This window comes from Eucyclogobius newberryi, unplaced genomic scaffold (genome assembly GCF_026437365.1).
Source record: "Eucyclogobius newberryi isolate DKJ021-1_F unplaced genomic scaffold, fEucNew1.0.hap1 SCAF_7, whole genome shotgun sequence".
Classification (NCBI taxonomy): Eukaryota; Metazoa; Chordata; class Actinopteri; order Gobiiformes; family Gobiidae; genus Eucyclogobius; species Eucyclogobius newberryi.
This window is the reverse complement of record NW_027316389.1, coordinates 17,263,252-17,279,728: the sequence shown is the minus strand read 5'-3', so window position 1 is coordinate 17,279,728 and position 16,477 is coordinate 17,263,252. Positions and strand designations below refer to the sequence as shown.

The 16,477-nt window shown below is 39.4% G+C and overlaps 2 protein-coding genes across 3 annotated transcripts in view; one reads left to right on the top strand and one right to left on the bottom strand.

The window, feature by feature from the left end:
• Positions 1 to 5,983, top strand: part of eps8l2 (EPS8 signaling adaptor L2) — a 28,082-nt gene extending 22,099 nt beyond the window's left edge. The window contains exons 18-21 of the mRNA XM_072435199.1: positions 488 to 536; positions 912 to 1,074; positions 4,492 to 4,624; positions 5,678 to 5,983. Coding sequence (XP_072291300.1) covers positions 488 to 536; positions 912 to 1,074; positions 4,492 to 4,624; positions 5,678 to 5,758 — 426 coding nt within the window. The 3' untranslated portion in view covers positions 5,759 to 5,983. The remainder of the gene's footprint in view (positions 1 to 487; positions 537 to 911; positions 1,075 to 4,491; positions 4,625 to 5,677) is intronic.
• Positions 5,984 to 6,492: 509 nt separating this feature from the next.
• fads2 (fatty acid desaturase 2) lies at positions 6,493 to 13,522 on the bottom strand. Of its 2 annotated transcripts, none has more exons than XM_072435115.1 (13): positions 13,495 to 13,522; positions 12,103 to 12,308; positions 11,919 to 12,029; positions 11,294 to 11,491; positions 11,131 to 11,232; positions 10,865 to 10,990; positions 10,734 to 10,794; positions 9,692 to 9,768; positions 8,897 to 8,994; positions 8,732 to 8,828; positions 7,772 to 7,851; positions 6,872 to 6,997; positions 6,493 to 6,801 (listed from the first exon to the last, which is right to left on the bottom strand). In XM_072435115.1, exons 2-13 carry the CDS (start codon positions 12,295 to 12,297, stop codon positions 6,750 to 6,752), a joined length of 1,323 nt encoding a protein of 440 aa, XP_072291216.1. In that variant the 5' UTR covers positions 12,298 to 12,308; positions 13,495 to 13,522; the 3' UTR covers positions 6,493 to 6,749. The 2 variants fall into 2 exon arrangements, with proteins under 2 accessions (XP_072291216.1, XP_072291217.1); XM_072435116.1 differs by lacking the exon at positions 13,495 to 13,522 and adding an exon at positions 12,365 to 12,383.
• Between the last annotated feature and the right edge of the window lie 2,955 nt (positions 13,523 to 16,477).

Below are 16,477 nucleotides of genomic sequence, written 5' to 3'. Positions count from 1 at the left end.
AACTCACTTCATGCCTTCTCCTTTCTGCTGTTGTCAATATAAATCTTTTTAATCCTAATAAGAAATTGGTCGGCTTCAAACTAATTGAAGGACTACAACCTTTGTAGCCACAGTTGGTTCTGATAATAAACCACATTAATAACGTATTCCAGGTTTATTGTCTATGTTTTCAAAGGGAGGTGAGAAGAACGTTCTTAAACAAACATTTATTAATTAGGTTCATTATAACTAAGTGCCATCCTGAAAGATGAACAAGCCTAAGCAATTCTTTTACACGTTGATGTTATAAATATTTGTTACAATAGAGTAATAAGAAAGTCTAAAACATGATTAAACTCCCTGACAGCATGAGAGTAAAGTTTAGAGCTCAGCAGTGAGAGCGGACACGCCTTGTTGCAGTTTCACACATACTTTTGGCTTCCACACAACAATGTTCAAAGACAAACCAGTTTTTAAAATAATAGATACTCTATGTCTGTGTCCGCAGGGCTACATGCCACCGACGAGTCCTCTGAGTCCTGCAGACCAACCCCACCGTGAGTTTTTAACACACCCATTATAAATAATATAGTGGTCAATCATTGATTGGCCAATGGTGATAATTCTATGGCAAGGTCCACACATTGGAGTAAAGTTGTAGTTAAGTTCACAAATTAACTTTTCACTTTTGTAAAATATGGTTTGTCATAGTTTATGGTGATTAATTGTGCAAACAAACAGCAATGACTTTACCTTTATTGCTCATCTAGTATTTCCATTCAAAATAGAAAATATCCTTTGAAAAAATATTGGCCGAGATGTTCCCTGTGTGTAAAAAACCCCAAAACCTAACATCATCAAAATCAATTTTGCATCGATTCATTGTTCATCTTAAAACTTTAAAATAACAAGGCATGTTTTTGTCTTTACAGTCATGGATGACTTGACTAGTGAGTTGTTGATGAAAATCACAGCAAACAAACCACAGCCTGCGAAGAAGTTCCACGTGCCACAGAAGCCTCATGTTCCTCTGGCGTTTGACTCCAGCCCGGAGCAGGTCATCACCTGGCTCAACTCCAAAGGCTTCTCCAAAAAGTAAGGCTCAAACACAGCCCCATGCCTCGGTCTGCGGTCTCATTTATAAACCTTTGCGTGGAATTCTTACTGAAAATGTACGCACAAACAGAACACGAATGCCCACAAAAGGGCAAAAGGCCAAACACACGAATATCAGAGTCTCATTTCTTCATCAAGGTGTCTAATAGAAAATAAAATTGCAAACTCAACATGGAAAGTGCAGCCCGTAACATTATTGTACGCCTTATAAATGAGACTCCTGATCTGTGGAGAGAAGGTAACACAGATCAAAAACCCACAGAGCAAGACACAGAGAGTGAAAGACAAAAGCAAAAATAATCAGAGTAGTCCAGTTAACGTCAGTCAGACTTTTGTTCCTCTTACTTAGCTGTCCCAGTGTACGGCAAACTTAAGAAAGCATGTTTAAGGCAATAAAAACACCTGTAATTGAATAATGCAGGCTACATGTATTTAACACAATACTATACAAAACAACAGCATCTCCATGTTTGATCACCTCTCAATATCAATACAGTCATTGCCTCTGCCCTCGGAGCAGCCCTACAACATCTACTCTCACTACAGAATCCTCACTCTTCATCCCTTCTCCACTCTCAGGGGCCTTCCCAACCATCTTGAATGTCTGATCAAATCAGGCATCAAGCTGGTTTCACTCTCACCCAATATAACAAGCTCAGCGTTGCCGGGACTTATAGTCATAATAAAAATCAAACCAGCCAGGGGCCCAGTGTAAAAACAGCCTCCCCTAGTTCTATTTCTGTAGTTACATCACACAGATGGGAAAACAAAATGCAAGTCAGGCGATTCATATTCTCTGCCTTGCTGTGCTAAATGTCAGATCCTTAGATCAAAATCACTCTTAATTAATAATTTAATTTCTTAAAATCAAAAACTGAAACATGGCTTGACAAAAACACAGGAAATTTAGTTCTAATAGAATCTGCTCCACCCAACGTTAAAGTTTGAATCTTGAATGCAATTTTTAGAGATGAAATAGTAACCCACAGTTTGTCCTTTGGGCTGTTTTCATCATTTGAGTATGTATCCTTTAAAATGGCGCCAAGTCTCCATCTATTCTCTTCATTGTTTCATACAAGCCTCCCCAGCACTGCCAAAGTTTTATTGATGATTTTACTGAGATGTGACACTGTCAGTCATGGGATCCACTTAGTGTAGTTGGAGATATTAATCAGGACCACGCCTCAACCTCTACTCCTCCAGCAACCACACCTCTAATTACCCAGAAGCCTATTTATAAGCATCCACAGCATCGCTTGTCGTCTCTGCTCTCTCAACCCCACCCACCCCTCATGTCTCTATCATCTTCACCTTAACACATCACTATCTATGGAGGGGGGACCCATCATTGATCCATCATCACTATTATCAATAAACTTTCTCTCATATTCCACTGTTGTGGCGTGGTCCTTGCTAGTGAACAGAGACTAGAGGACTGAGTGGGCAACACTGGCACTGCCTGAAATTGGTTATCACTACATGTACAATAACTGCCATAGAATGTTTGTTGCCGTGCTACCCGGTGGCCAAGTGGTTAAGGTGGCAGCACATGTGGTTAAGGTGGCAGCATGTATGCCAGGCTCCATGTGCAGGTGGCTGCAGTGACGTGAGTTTGAATCCTGGCGTCCTCCCTTCTCTCTCATCCCCATTTCACACTAAACTTTCCTGTCTAATCAAGCCAAAAAATAAATACAATAAAATAATGTTAAAGATAGAACTTCTCAAATCTCACTTACATTTGAACATAGAAATTAAAGGTGCCATAACATGCTTTTTTCACGTTTCGTAGTCTATCCTAAGTGTATAATTGATAATAATAAGGGTTGTGCAACACCCTTAACATAATAGTTAAAAAAATCACCCAGACCTTGGACCCCCTCACCAACCCGGAAATGCAAACGGCTTGGTTTGATATTCACCCCCACCCTTGCGAAGAGCGATCTGGCTCCCCCGCCCAACCCGTGACGTAGTCTCAGAGCGCGTGTGTGCCCCGCCCACCCGTGACGTAGGCCCCACAGCTGTGTGCTGTAAACTCCGCGGAGTGAGTGAGAAAGAGTCTACTTTAAGACTGAATAAAAACATGTTGATTCTACAGCGTGCGCAGAACAGATATATCTATAGATATATATATATATATATATATATATATATATATATATATCTATATATATATATATATATATAAAAGTCTTATGTCCATCACGCTCTTATTTCCTGGTTTTTCGGTATCGGATAGAACTTCTCTCCGTTTATTTTCCCGGTTGCTGCCACATAAACTTTCATCATTGTGATAATAGTAAAGAGTGCGATATCATTAATGAAGTTTTGGGCCTCTTTGAGCCGTGTTTCCTCGTAAATCGAAGCAGAAAAACTCCGGAATGGGCTTGTAGGGAGACAGCAGCGCGGAGCCGGGGGGGAAGGGGGCGGGAGGCGTCAGGCAGGAGGCGAGAGGGGAGGGGGGGAGGGGGGTGGAGAGGGGGGATGATGACGCGTGCCTGTGGTTATGACGCGGTCTTGCCCCACCGCCCGTCAGTTTGGAGATTCGAGGAAAGGAGATAGTCTGTAATATAGCTAAACACTGCGGGAATCAATAAAAAAAAACACTCTGGGTACATATATGAAGCACAAATAGCAATGTAAGAAGGTTAAAAGCTCTGAAAAGTCGATTTTGCATGTTATGGGACCTTTAAATATATACAGCTACAATAAACGTCAAAAAGTGAGGAACACCGAAAATCTACCTAAGCACAATAAAAAGACTTTCAAATCTAAAAGCAGTTAAAATGACTGCTCTGGGAGTTCTGGGTCCTATCTGGAAGACAGGAAGTACTTTGTTGAAATTGGTAACTGTGTCTCAGACCACATGGCCTTGAACTGTGGGGTGCCCCAAGGGTCAATCCTGGGACCCCTTCTGTTCAACCTGTACATGCTGCCGTTAGGTCAGTTGATACGCAGTGAAAATGTGTCCTATCACAATTATGCAGGTATATTGGACAATTGTTTTCTGATACATAAGGGCATGCGTTTTGTTATTCTATATAATCAAAACATCATTATCGTAAACTTTTAACACCGGTATTAAGGGATGTCCATGCATTAGGATACGTATCGTATCAAGCTCCAAGTTTTGGGAGAAAACCAACATATTCTTCGTTGTCAGTGATTATTTCTTATTTAAGTTTTGCTGTTCAATAAAAATGGTCATTGCACCTTTGTTATTTGCCCTTTTTTTTTAGTGGATGTAGTGTTTTATCCATTACTAAATTGCTATTTTTATGTATTTATTTATGTATTTTTTGCCATTCAAAGTAGAATATATCCCCCATGCTTTTTTAATTTCTCACACATTTAAAAATATTGTAGTGATTTTCTTTCTTTCCTTCTCTGTTTTTGTAGTACGGTTGAATGTTTGGGGATCCTGACTGGGGCTCAGCTTTTCTCTCTCAACAAAGAAGAGCTGAGGGCCGTGTGTGGAAACGAGGGGAACCGCGTGTTCAGCCAGGCGACAGCGGAGAAGGCCAAGCTAGAGGTTTGTCTGCTCCTTTGCTCCTCCACACCTTGTCCAAACAGCATTTATACATATGTATCAAGTGTCCACAGCAATATGCCCATGGTACAAATGGATTCATAATGAACACTCCTATTTCTAAGGATTTTATTTACACAATATCTAGGCATTAGGTGTATTTCCATGCCTTATTTTCAACACACTTCAAAAAACATATTTTATAAACGTTTTTATCACCACTTCATTTGCCAAAGGAATCTTCATTTAATAAAATCTTTGAAATTATGACAAGAATAAAATGGACGTTATAGAGAGGATCAAGAAGAAGAAACATATTTTTACACAAATAACTAAACAACAATAATGTGCGTTTTGGCATTAATTAACGAAAAGACACTAGAGATTTTCACAATATCCAGTTTTATTTTTAAGAGTTTTGAAAGAAGAAACATTGTTTTTGTTGACACAATGACACCAAATAAATGTGAAATCCATAATACTATTAGATTTCCATTGCTCTGGTATGTGACCAGTTTTGTGAATTAAACATGGCTCTTTTTTCAATTTTTACTTTAAATACAAAAAAAGAATGGTAATAAAAATACAACATAACAATCATTTGGTTTGCCCTGGTGGCAGAACATCAACGGTGCAAGTAGTATTACACTGTTAAAAGTAGATACAGAAGCAAAACAAATACTCAATTAAAAGTGAAAGTAGTATATAAAATATCCGTTTAAAACTGTACTCTGTATGGTCAGCAAATGTCAATTTGTGATATTTGTATTTACTCAAACCTTGGGCTTGAACTAAAAAACAGGCACTCACAGTGAAAGTGCTCAAAATAACACCATACAAAAAGTACTTTCTGCTTTTCAGTCCAGTTACAAAATGCAGCAGAGTAGAAAATACAGACACCCGCTCTAAACTGTAGTGAAGCACATGTATCCACTGTACAAATTGATTGAGTAAAGTACAGATGCCTAAACATTTTACAGTACAGTACTTTTACTTTTGTACTTCTCGACTCTCCACCACTGCAGAACATGAAACGGTTTTGTTTTGTGTCCACAGCAAAGCAGCAGTGGGACTTCGGAGCTGCAGGAGGTCATGAAGAGACAACAGGAGAGGATCAACTCCAGCACCCAGGACTGAAAACCTGCACGTGTCCTGTACATTCCGACTGTATATTTATTTTGTATCAGCATTCAGTGTTTATGTAATTCTATGATGTAAAAATTATCGACAGTATGGCTCCGCAGAGTGGTGTGTGTGCGCGTGACAGTCTGGACGGTGTTTGTAAGTGTATATGACCTGTTTACCCGATGATCGTAATGCAAACCTCTGTCTGTGCCACAATAAAAACTCATATTTTTCTCACGTCTTTGTTTTTTTTGACTGACTCGCAGCAGCAAACATATATTCCATCACTGTTATTGAAAACATTTGTATTTCTTCAGTTTCGGATTAGCAAGAAGATCAGACACAGTCACAATTTTATGTACAATTTTAAAACTAAGCAATTACAATAGAAAGTCTAAAAGAAGAACAGCTGATGGATATATCGATTTGCCGATATATTTGGGCCGATATTTGCTGTTTTTAGCGCATCTGCCTTAAAGTGCATTTGACAGGCTTGGATTATTATTATTAATTGTTCCGGTGGGTCACTCCTTGCGGTAAATGTTCATTGTGTTTTACTTCAGTCAAGTGGCCGTTGTTTATATGGATTTTGGTCCTTGTTTTCAGTATGGTTGCTAGGTAATGGTTGCGTAATTACCTCCATCTATGTCACACCTGCTCATGTCCAACCAGGAAGTTTTTTTATTTTAATAATTAAATACAACAATGACGTTGCACAAAATGTGACAACAGTACTCAATTAAAAACAGGGTTGTGAATGTCTACAAAAAATATCTAGAGATTTTTCATTATACTTTTTCAATGCATAGCAGTGAAAAGTATAGACCGTGACTACAGTCTTTTCAAATCATATATTGTGGGGGGAAATGATCAAAATCGGCCCAACATATCGACCCAAAAGTATCAATAAAATTAGCAGCCATCGGCTGCTCTGAATTCTTATATCAGCATCGGACATTAAAAAAAATCTCAGCCCATCTCTAGTCCAACTTTTGTGCAAAAGTCACATATGAAGATATGCATCGAGCCAGAGCTCTCCAGAGTTTTTCAAAGACCTGTGAATGCATCACAGAGGAGTTAGTCAGTCACCTCACCGATCTGAAAAGAGAGATCAGAAAAACTTACCAAACTACATCCACAATAGCAGTCGTCAGGGATTTCTTCTGATAGACAATTCCATGTTTCTCACACAAGGCCTGGACCAATGGTGCCACCTTGTGGTAGTTGTGACGTGGCATAGTTGGAAAAAGGCTGAAAACAAATGAAGTGGATTTCATGAGATTTATGATTTTCATAACTAAGTCCAATTTCACGATAATTATACAAGCACAGCACTAAATTAATCTACCCAACTATAGACATTTTGGGACGGTGTAACGCGGCCAATAGAAAACGTCGGTACAGAGGTGTTCATCTAGATAATGTTTTTGACAGTTTCCCTCTGCACGTCAAAGCTGCTTCATAACTATAACATTATAAATCTGCTATTCAGACACATTTCTTTGCGTTGGCTCACCTGTTTGTGATCTGTTGCGTTTATATTTATATTTGTACTGATCTGTGTTGTTTTTACCATTGTTGTGCATGTGAAGCACTTTGAGCAGCTGGTGTGGTTGTAAATGTGCTTTAGAAATAAAGTTAACATTGACATTTGAATTCTAGACTTTTCAGAGGACATTTTCAATCTGAATGCAGTCCTTTCAGATTAAAAGAGTAAAATGTTATCTTCATACTATATTCATATTCAAAAAAAGAATGGTTCATACTGACCTGAGGACATTCAATTATATCAAAGCGCACTAACTAATATAAACTCTTTACAAGCTAAACTTTCCCTCCCCCTTGCTGTACACTTTTTCTTTTCTACCCTAGACATTTTGCTTATTTATTCCCAATTTAAATTAAACCCTGTTGGCTTGTAGTGTTGTGATCTGAAACTCAGCATCTTACCACATAAACTAAAAGAGTGTCTGTTTAAACGTGCTGCAGTGACACAGAAGGAGTTGAGGGTCAATCAGGACTTACTGGTGTTCGATCTGGAAGTTGAGGTGTCCACTGAACCAGTCGTTGAAGGCAGACTGTTCCACGTTGCAGGTGGCCTGAAGCTGAAGAGAGAGATTGAGAGAGTTAATGAGAAGTGGTCGATTCAGATTCAACTTTGTCAATCCCGCCAGGGGTAATTAGTTCAAGGAGTACAAAAACACATAACATACTATACAGTGGAGCAATTTTGAAAGAGCACCCAATAAATAGACTTTATATCTACAATATCACACAGAATTCAAATTTAAAAGATAAATGTGAGAATAAAACATGTCAAAGAGCTATTTGTTTTAAGAAAGGGAACAATAGAGCGACTTGAAGGCTGTAGCGAAAACTGACTTATGATAAGACTCTGTGAGCTAAGAATCACATTGACTTTTTGTAAAATCCGTGCATTACAGAAGAAGCAATGGCACTAGGGATGCCACAATATCAAATGTTATTGTTGTGATTGTTGTGAGAAGACATTTCACATTTTACAATTATTTAACATGGTTGGCATCACGACCAAACAACAGTGAAATAATATTATTTCTCGCAAGCTTTATGAAATCAGACTTCCTGCATGAAAAGGTAATTATATTTTTACATGAACAGCCGATTAAACGGTACTTAACATATATTTTTTATATTTAGTTGCCGCCTACTATGATCACAATTATAATTTTTTAGTGCTTGCGATTATACCAAGCCCTGAATAATCACCATAATCAATTAACCTAATAATCTTGACACCCCTTAATTGCATGGTAGAAGTGTTTCTCCCACGGGTAAAACACCTCACACAATGTCACTAAATAAGATGCAATGTTTCTTTTCTACAATTATTGTAGAAAAGAAACATTGCATCTTATTTAGTGACACTACTGAAATGGAGTTTAATCTTTAATACACTTTGTAAAGGTCAATTTGACACATTTATTTTTTATTCACACCTCTTACCTGCATGCTTAACCAGTCCTGGCGCTTCTCATGGTCAATGTCCATGGGAAGATGGTTCATCTGAGTCACCCACACAAACCAATGGCTTTCCAAAAACCTTAAAAAAACAAAAAACATTTTGCCACAATTTCAAATAGATTGGTGGGGAATAGTTTGTTTACTGACCTGACAAAAAAGAGGAGAGCCAAAGAGCCCCATACGCCATAGAGTGGCACAAAACACACCAAGTATCGAAGGTAGAACGTGAAGGACCAGGCCAAGTCCTGAGAAAAACAAGGACGTGGTTTTCACGTTTGACTGATAATTCTTTTCTCATGTTGGATGGAAAGAGTGGTAAAAGCTACACATATTATTTAGCATGCCCTTATTTATTTTCACATATTTAGCACAGTCTATATTTTCCTATTCTATTATTATTATTATTATTATTATTATTATCATTATCATTATCATTATCATTATCATTATCATTATTATTATCATTATTATTATCATCATCATCATCATCATCATCATCATCATTATCATTATTATTTATTTTATGTTGCGCCTTGGCATTGAAGCAAGTTCCTAGTTTGTGTATTGTTCAGAGACAATAGAAATAATTCTGATTCTGAAATATTTATCATAGTTTTATCAGTCAAGTGGCAGTTTGTGAAAAAAAGTTAGGAGGAAAAGTTGAAAATTACTACAATTTAATCCCTCCCCATTATAATACACACAATTACATGCATAATGCTAAAAATCTTATGCACAAAGAACACTTTTTAGTTTTCACTATTAGAAATACATTTAAACAAAATTCGTTTATTGTCAGTTATTTCTGTAAATTATTACGGTAAGCCCGACCAGGAAGTCGAATGATAAACTTCACCAAAAGGTCTTGAATTTAATTGTAAACTGCTCTAACTTGTCAGCACTTTAAACCCTTAATGTAGTGTAGCTGCGGTTGTCATTTACCTCCCAGTTCCTGCGTGTGACGCTGATGTACAAGGCCTGGATGTGGAACACAACAGGGATGATCAGAGGTGGCCCAACTACAGGAGAAAGCATTTAAGGGTCATAAAAGTGCTGGTTTTGGTTTAGATTTTAAAATAAGCTTTTACTGAATGAGACATTTTCTGTATCAAATGGTATTCACAACAGGTGCCTTGAGTCTCATTGGTGTTTTGTTCATCCAAAGACTCCATATAATCCAAAAAGAACAACAACAGACATTTGCCAAATAAACGCTAACAGACTTATGTATATAAGGATGTTGTGATGTCATAGTAACTACAATTTAATCTACTACTGTAAAATAATTCACGCTCTCTGTGACACTAGTATTATGGGAATCACAAAAGTGTGGATGTAAGAAGAGGAAAGCTGAAATTCATGGATTAATTCGAGCATTGTGTCTATTAGAAAAGGCTTTGCTAACCTAAAATCTAAAAATTCTATATTCGACTAAATGTTGCCTAGCTGCAATATGACAGCATAGCATATGACAATATGAAAACATAGCCTACATGGACTTGTGTTTTGGTTCTTTCATGCCAATTAACGTAAACATTGAAGAAGGTCCAGGGATCTATTCCCGGGGGGCCCACCTTTCTGTGAGGAGTTTGCATGTTCTCCCTGTGTCTGCGTAGCTTTCCCCAGGTACTTCGATTTCCCCTACCACTAAAACATGTACAATAGTGTGCTGGTGTATGAATGAGAGTTTTGTGAGGGTGAATGCGGGACAACGCCTGTATTTCATGTACGTATGTTCATTAACATGCACTGCCCTGACCAAATAAATAAACAAACAAATAAAAAATCTTTGGACAGTCTCAAATACTTAAAATGACCACATCTACTTGGTGATGTCATGGGGTGGTGATCTCATACTAGGACATGCCCAAGTGTAATTTTATGTCCACATTCATACACATAAGTTTTTCATGCTCTAACACTAATCTTAACCTAAATATTAACAAAACTCAAGAGCTGATGTTTAATATAAAAGGACTCATACCAAAAAAGAAATACTTATGCTGGTGATGGTAAGGCATAAATTTGATCTTCTTGATACCATACTGCAGCAGACACAAAGATGTTAAAAACAACATTAATACAATAGTCATTGTGTAAGTGTAGCTCACTTACTTCCAATGGCTGAACAGTACCGACCACCAGGACCTTCACCATGTTGATGTCAGGGTCTTTGCTGAAGATGTTGGGTTTTGCATGATGCTGAAAATGCCGATGGTTCCACCACTTAGCAGAACCCCCCTGGAAAAAACAATGGCAAATACTGACAATGACTCCTTCTTACACAAATTACTTAAAGGTAACTAAATTAATGTATGAATAGTCACAAAAAATGCTTTTAAACAATTAACAATTGTGAAATATTCCATGACGTATATTACCTTTAGGTGACCAATGATAAACCTCTGTGCAATGTGATTCCAACTTGACCTTCTGAAAACGGACAAATGTCCAAAGTCGTGCTGCAGCCATGAAGCCTGTGCCTGGAGAGACGACGTGTTAACTGGCACACCACACACTATGGGTCGGAGGCTGCACACTGACCTGTACAATGGTAAGGAGGATGGAGCACAGCAGTGTGGGCCCCCAGCCTGTGCCCCACAGCCTCAGCAGCAGCCAGGCTCCTCCCTCTAGCAGCAGGATGTGAGCCACGTGCAGGCAAAAGAACCAGGACTGCGCCTCGAACATCCCCTCTCTCTGGACTTGTGACAGAAGAGCCTGGAAATCTGCTGCTACTGCTGCCTGCCAGCCAAAGATTAGGATAACTACTCCAAACGCCTCAGACTCATGAATAAGACACAGCTTGTCATCAGAACACCTCTTCAATGAACATATGTCGGTGTAATCCCTCATTCGTCCAGGCGTGTTCCATAGTAGAAAAAGCCAGGGTCTCACAAAGACAAAGAGGATTCTAATAGCCCTTCTGAATAGGCTAGCTCGGTAGATACAAGGGGGGAGTTTCTGTTGAAACAAACAACTCTTTCTACTCCAGGAAGGCTCCGCCCAATGGGCTGGACTTACCACAGAATAGTATAAATATCGGAGTTTCCGACCTAAATTCTGTTATTGACAATGACTCTTGGATGAGAGTCGAAACGTCTATTTTTTTCTAACTGAATCCAGATGACTACAACTGAAGCTTTTTCTACTATCTTCAATGAACACTCACGTTTTTGTTGTTGTCCTGACTGGGCTCATCAGCTGCCAGCTCTCCGATAAGCAGAGGCTTTAAAAACTTCTGAACAAACTTCACATCACGATGAAATGCTGTGAAAGCTTCCTACAGAAACACAAAACAGACACAATGACATCTTCACCCTCCAGCCTTCTTGATGGGTATTACTGCTCCTTACTGTGGCATCCTCTCCAGCATAGTGCTGGATGAGCCGAAACCCCCCAGGGTGTCTCTCGGCCCACTGTGTGACGTTGTACACTTTTCTGTCAATGACCAGCCACTGATCGCTCCTGTGGCTGTGTCTCTGAACCTCGTCCCAGGTGAAGACTGCAGGGCTCCTGCTGGTACCTGTCAGCTCGCTGCCTCTGCCCATCTCTCCTACTCCTGTGAACAATATTTATTGTGAAGAAGAATTCTTCACTAAAGAGGGTGTTGCTCACCTAGAGAAGATTAAGACCAGTTTGCTCCTGCCCCAGTGTCTGACCGGTTATTCTCTGCCCAGCTGAAGTAACCCGAGGACGAGGAGTGCCTCAAGACAACAACCAGCTCACAAATTATTCATCACTATTGCCAGTAAGAAACACAATGGTTCATCCTCCCAACTTCAACTGTTTGGCTCAAACTTAGCGCACACACACACACACACACACACACAGACACACACACACACACAGACACACACAGACACACACACAGACACACACACAGACACACAGACACACAGACACACACACACACACACACACACACAGACACACACACAGACACACACACACACACACACAGACACACACACACACACACACACACACACACACACACACAGACACAGACACAGACACAGACACAGACACACACACACACACACAGACACACACAGACACACACACACACAGACACACACAGACACACACAGACACACACACACACACACAGACACACACACACACACACACACAGACACACACACAGACACACACACACACACAGACACACACAGACACAGACACAGACACACACACACACAGACACACACACACAGACACACACACACACACACACACAGACACACAGACACAGACACAGACACAGACACACACACACACACACACACAGACACACACAGACACACACACACACACACACACACAGACACACACACACACACAGACACACACACACACACACAGACACAGACACACACAGACACACACACACACACAGACACACACACACACAGACACACACACACACACACACAGACACACACAGACACACACACACACAGACACACACACACACACAGACACACACACACACACACACACAGACACAGACACACACAGACACACACACACACACAGACACACACACACACACACACACACAGACACAGACACAGACACAGACACACACACACACAGACACACACAGACACACACACACACACACACACAGACACACACACACAGACACACACACAGACACACACACACACACACACAGACACACACAGACACACACAGACACACACACACGCACACACACACGCGCTCAGGCCGATACTTACAGACCAGGGTCCACGGACTTGCTCTCACCGTCTTTATTAACATCTTATATCATCCACATGCCGCAAACTCCTTCACTCTTTTCCTAATTTGTCCACCGTATCATACGGTGATGATCATTCGAGGTTTTTTGGCCAATCGGGACTGAGTTTCCCCAGACCCACGGGCAGGTCTGTAATTGGTCCAAACAGAAGTCCGTCTCGGTGTCATGCAGCTTTTTTTTTTAAACTATAGTTTGAGTTCTTAATAAAATTGAGATTGGGAAACTAGCTTACGTATATAAATTTTAATCAATTACCAATTAATCCCATACTAATGTAACCTAATTCTGCCCTCATACAAGGCGCTCTAGTGAGTCTATGTGAACACTGACCAAGATATTTTCATGCATCATCTTTTTTATATCATGTGTCATATTTACCTTATAGGACACACTACTGTTACTGTGTACTTCCTCATTATCTGTGAACTGATACAAACAGTCCTAAACCTGACAACAAACCATTACATCAGATCAAAGCCACAGCTATTTAACCAACTAATTTAACTAATTATGAATGTTGACCAAGTTATTTTCATTTGCATTTGTCTTGTTTATATCCCTGTGTCATATCATATTTATTATATGGGACACAATATATTGTCTTAAAGCTGACATCATGCCATTGCATCAGACCCAAGCAACAGTTAAGCTGTGGGAAGGGAGGGACTCAGGAGCAAGATAATATGACAAGCTAATGTTTTGCCTGTTTTCCCTGTATGCACCAAATAAAGACCTTGAGAACGATCCTTGCATCTTGCAGTCTAGACTAAACTTTAACATCTAATCACTCAGTGCTTTATGATATTTTGACAATCATTTAAAGTAATTTGCAGACAGTGATTGCAGAGATGGAGCAATGCCACACAGAACATGTCAGGCAGATATCACCTGATGGTTTGGCTTGGATTTCAAACTATACGGCCACAGTCTATGAAGCAACAAAGCAACAATGCATGATTCAATATGATTCAACATCAAGTTTCACAGGGAAATGTTTTGGTTTGTTTGAATTAGGCCATGACAATAATGCCTTATAATAGGAGTGGCAGTCCTCCCATTTCCCAGTAGATGGCAGTGTGTTTTTGTGCTATGGTTTTCAATAGTGTACTAAAATACTAAAATAAATACATTGAATTACAACATGCATATTTTTAATCTATTATCTATTACATATACATCTATTCGTCTATAAAAGATATTTTATGTTGATCCAAAGCATTTTGATTCTATGTTTTGGACCAGATGTGCACATTTTATATAGATTTTTCATCTTTGGATGTATTATTGATTGCACAGTTTTTTAAATCAAAATTGAAATCTTTATTGCCACTGTGACTGTGCAAAATTATAATGTCCCAAAATAGTTGAACAATGATTTGTTATGTTGATATAACCGATATAACCATGTACTAAGGATCTTATAACAACCAAAACTTAGAGCTTTTCTTTCTAATAATTGGAATAAACTTGTTTAGACAGAAAAAAGTACAAAAACAAACATTTCCAGACCAAAATCCTCCATACTGGCATTTACAAATGGAATACATATTTTGATCAGATGTGGAAAAAGGTGAAATTTAAAACTCCAAATATTGTGTCTATAATTCAAAATAATACACAACATAAACCCAACAATTATTTAAATATATATCATAATGAAATCCATACTATATTAGTTGACAATTAATTGTTGCAGCCTGATTTGAGTCAATTTACAAATAAAGTGTATTATTGAGGATTATGGCTGCATAGGGTTGAGTATTGAAATATAAATACAAAAATAAATCTTAATTTACAAAAATATTTTTCTGTGTCCCATCCTCTTATCCCTAATTGCTCAATAATGTGCTCTTTTGGCGCTTGTTTCTCCTCGGGTCTGAACGATTAATCGACTATTAAAAATAGTCGTATTTGTATTTTGATCATCATCATCATTCTCTGGACTTTACAGACTCTAAAACACACATGAAAAGACCTTTTATAACAAAGACAGTGGCGTTATTAAGTCAATATGTCAAAAAGATTAAATACATTCTGAGTTTCATTTATAATACTGTATATGTCAGTATTCTTCACAGCCCCACTGTCTGAACTACAGGTACATATAAAATAAAACATATGAAAATACTTTTTGTATTTTCAAACATTTCGATGATATAGAAAGTATTTTATACTATCTATATTGCTATCATTTAGATTCTAAATGATAGCAATATTTGTGATTTAATTCCGATACATTGTGCAGCCTTAAGTACATTATTAATGGGCTTACAGAAATTATCCTACTTTAGGGTTTTGTGGCGTTGATAAAGGAATAAAGTAGTTTTAATATTATTATTTATTGTTATATTTTTAGGAGCAATACATCACAGGAGCAATATGTATCACGCAATATTTCACACCTGAACCTTCCGGAGCTTGCATGTTTCTCCCTGTGGTTTCGTTCCGGGCGCTCCGGGTTCCCACATCAACACAAAACATGCAACACCAAATGTGGCTCAAGGCAAGTCCTTGAGTACTGCAGACGAGTCCCCGAGTACTGCAGACGAGTCCCCGAGTACTGCAGACGAGTCCCCGAGTACTGCAGACGAGTCCCCGAGCACTGCAGACGAGTCTCTGAGCACTGCAGACAATCTCTGAGCACTGGAAACGAGTCCCCGAGCACTGCAGACGAGTCCCCGAGCACTGCAGACGAGTCCCCGAGCACTGCAGACGAGTCCCCGAGCACTGCAGACGAGTCCCCGAGCACTGAAGATGAGTCCCCGAGCACTGCAGACGAGTCCCAGAGTTCCCGGGCACTGCAGACGAGTCCCCGAGCACTGCAGACGAGTCCCCGAGCACTGCAGACGAGTCCCCGAGCACTGCAGACGAGTCCCGAGCACTGCAGACGAGTCCCCGAGCACTGCAGGCCCTAACAGCTCCTGATTCTGAAGCAATGTCTC

Excerpts from the sequence above, each read along its gene's own strand:
- fads2 (XM_072435115.1), bottom strand. The coding sequence starts at position 12,297 with ATGGGCAGAGGCAGCGAGCTGACAGGTACCAGCAGGAGCCCTGCAGTC. Across the intron at positions 10,991-11,130 it reads TTATCATTGGTCACCTAAAG|GGGGGTTCTGCTAAGTGGTG; the intron begins GTAATATACGTC and ends TGTTTTTTCCAG. Across the intron at positions 7,852-8,731 it reads AGGACTGGTTAAGCATGCAG|CTTCAGGCCACCTGCAACGT; the intron begins GTAAGAGGTGTG and ends CTCTCTCTTCAG.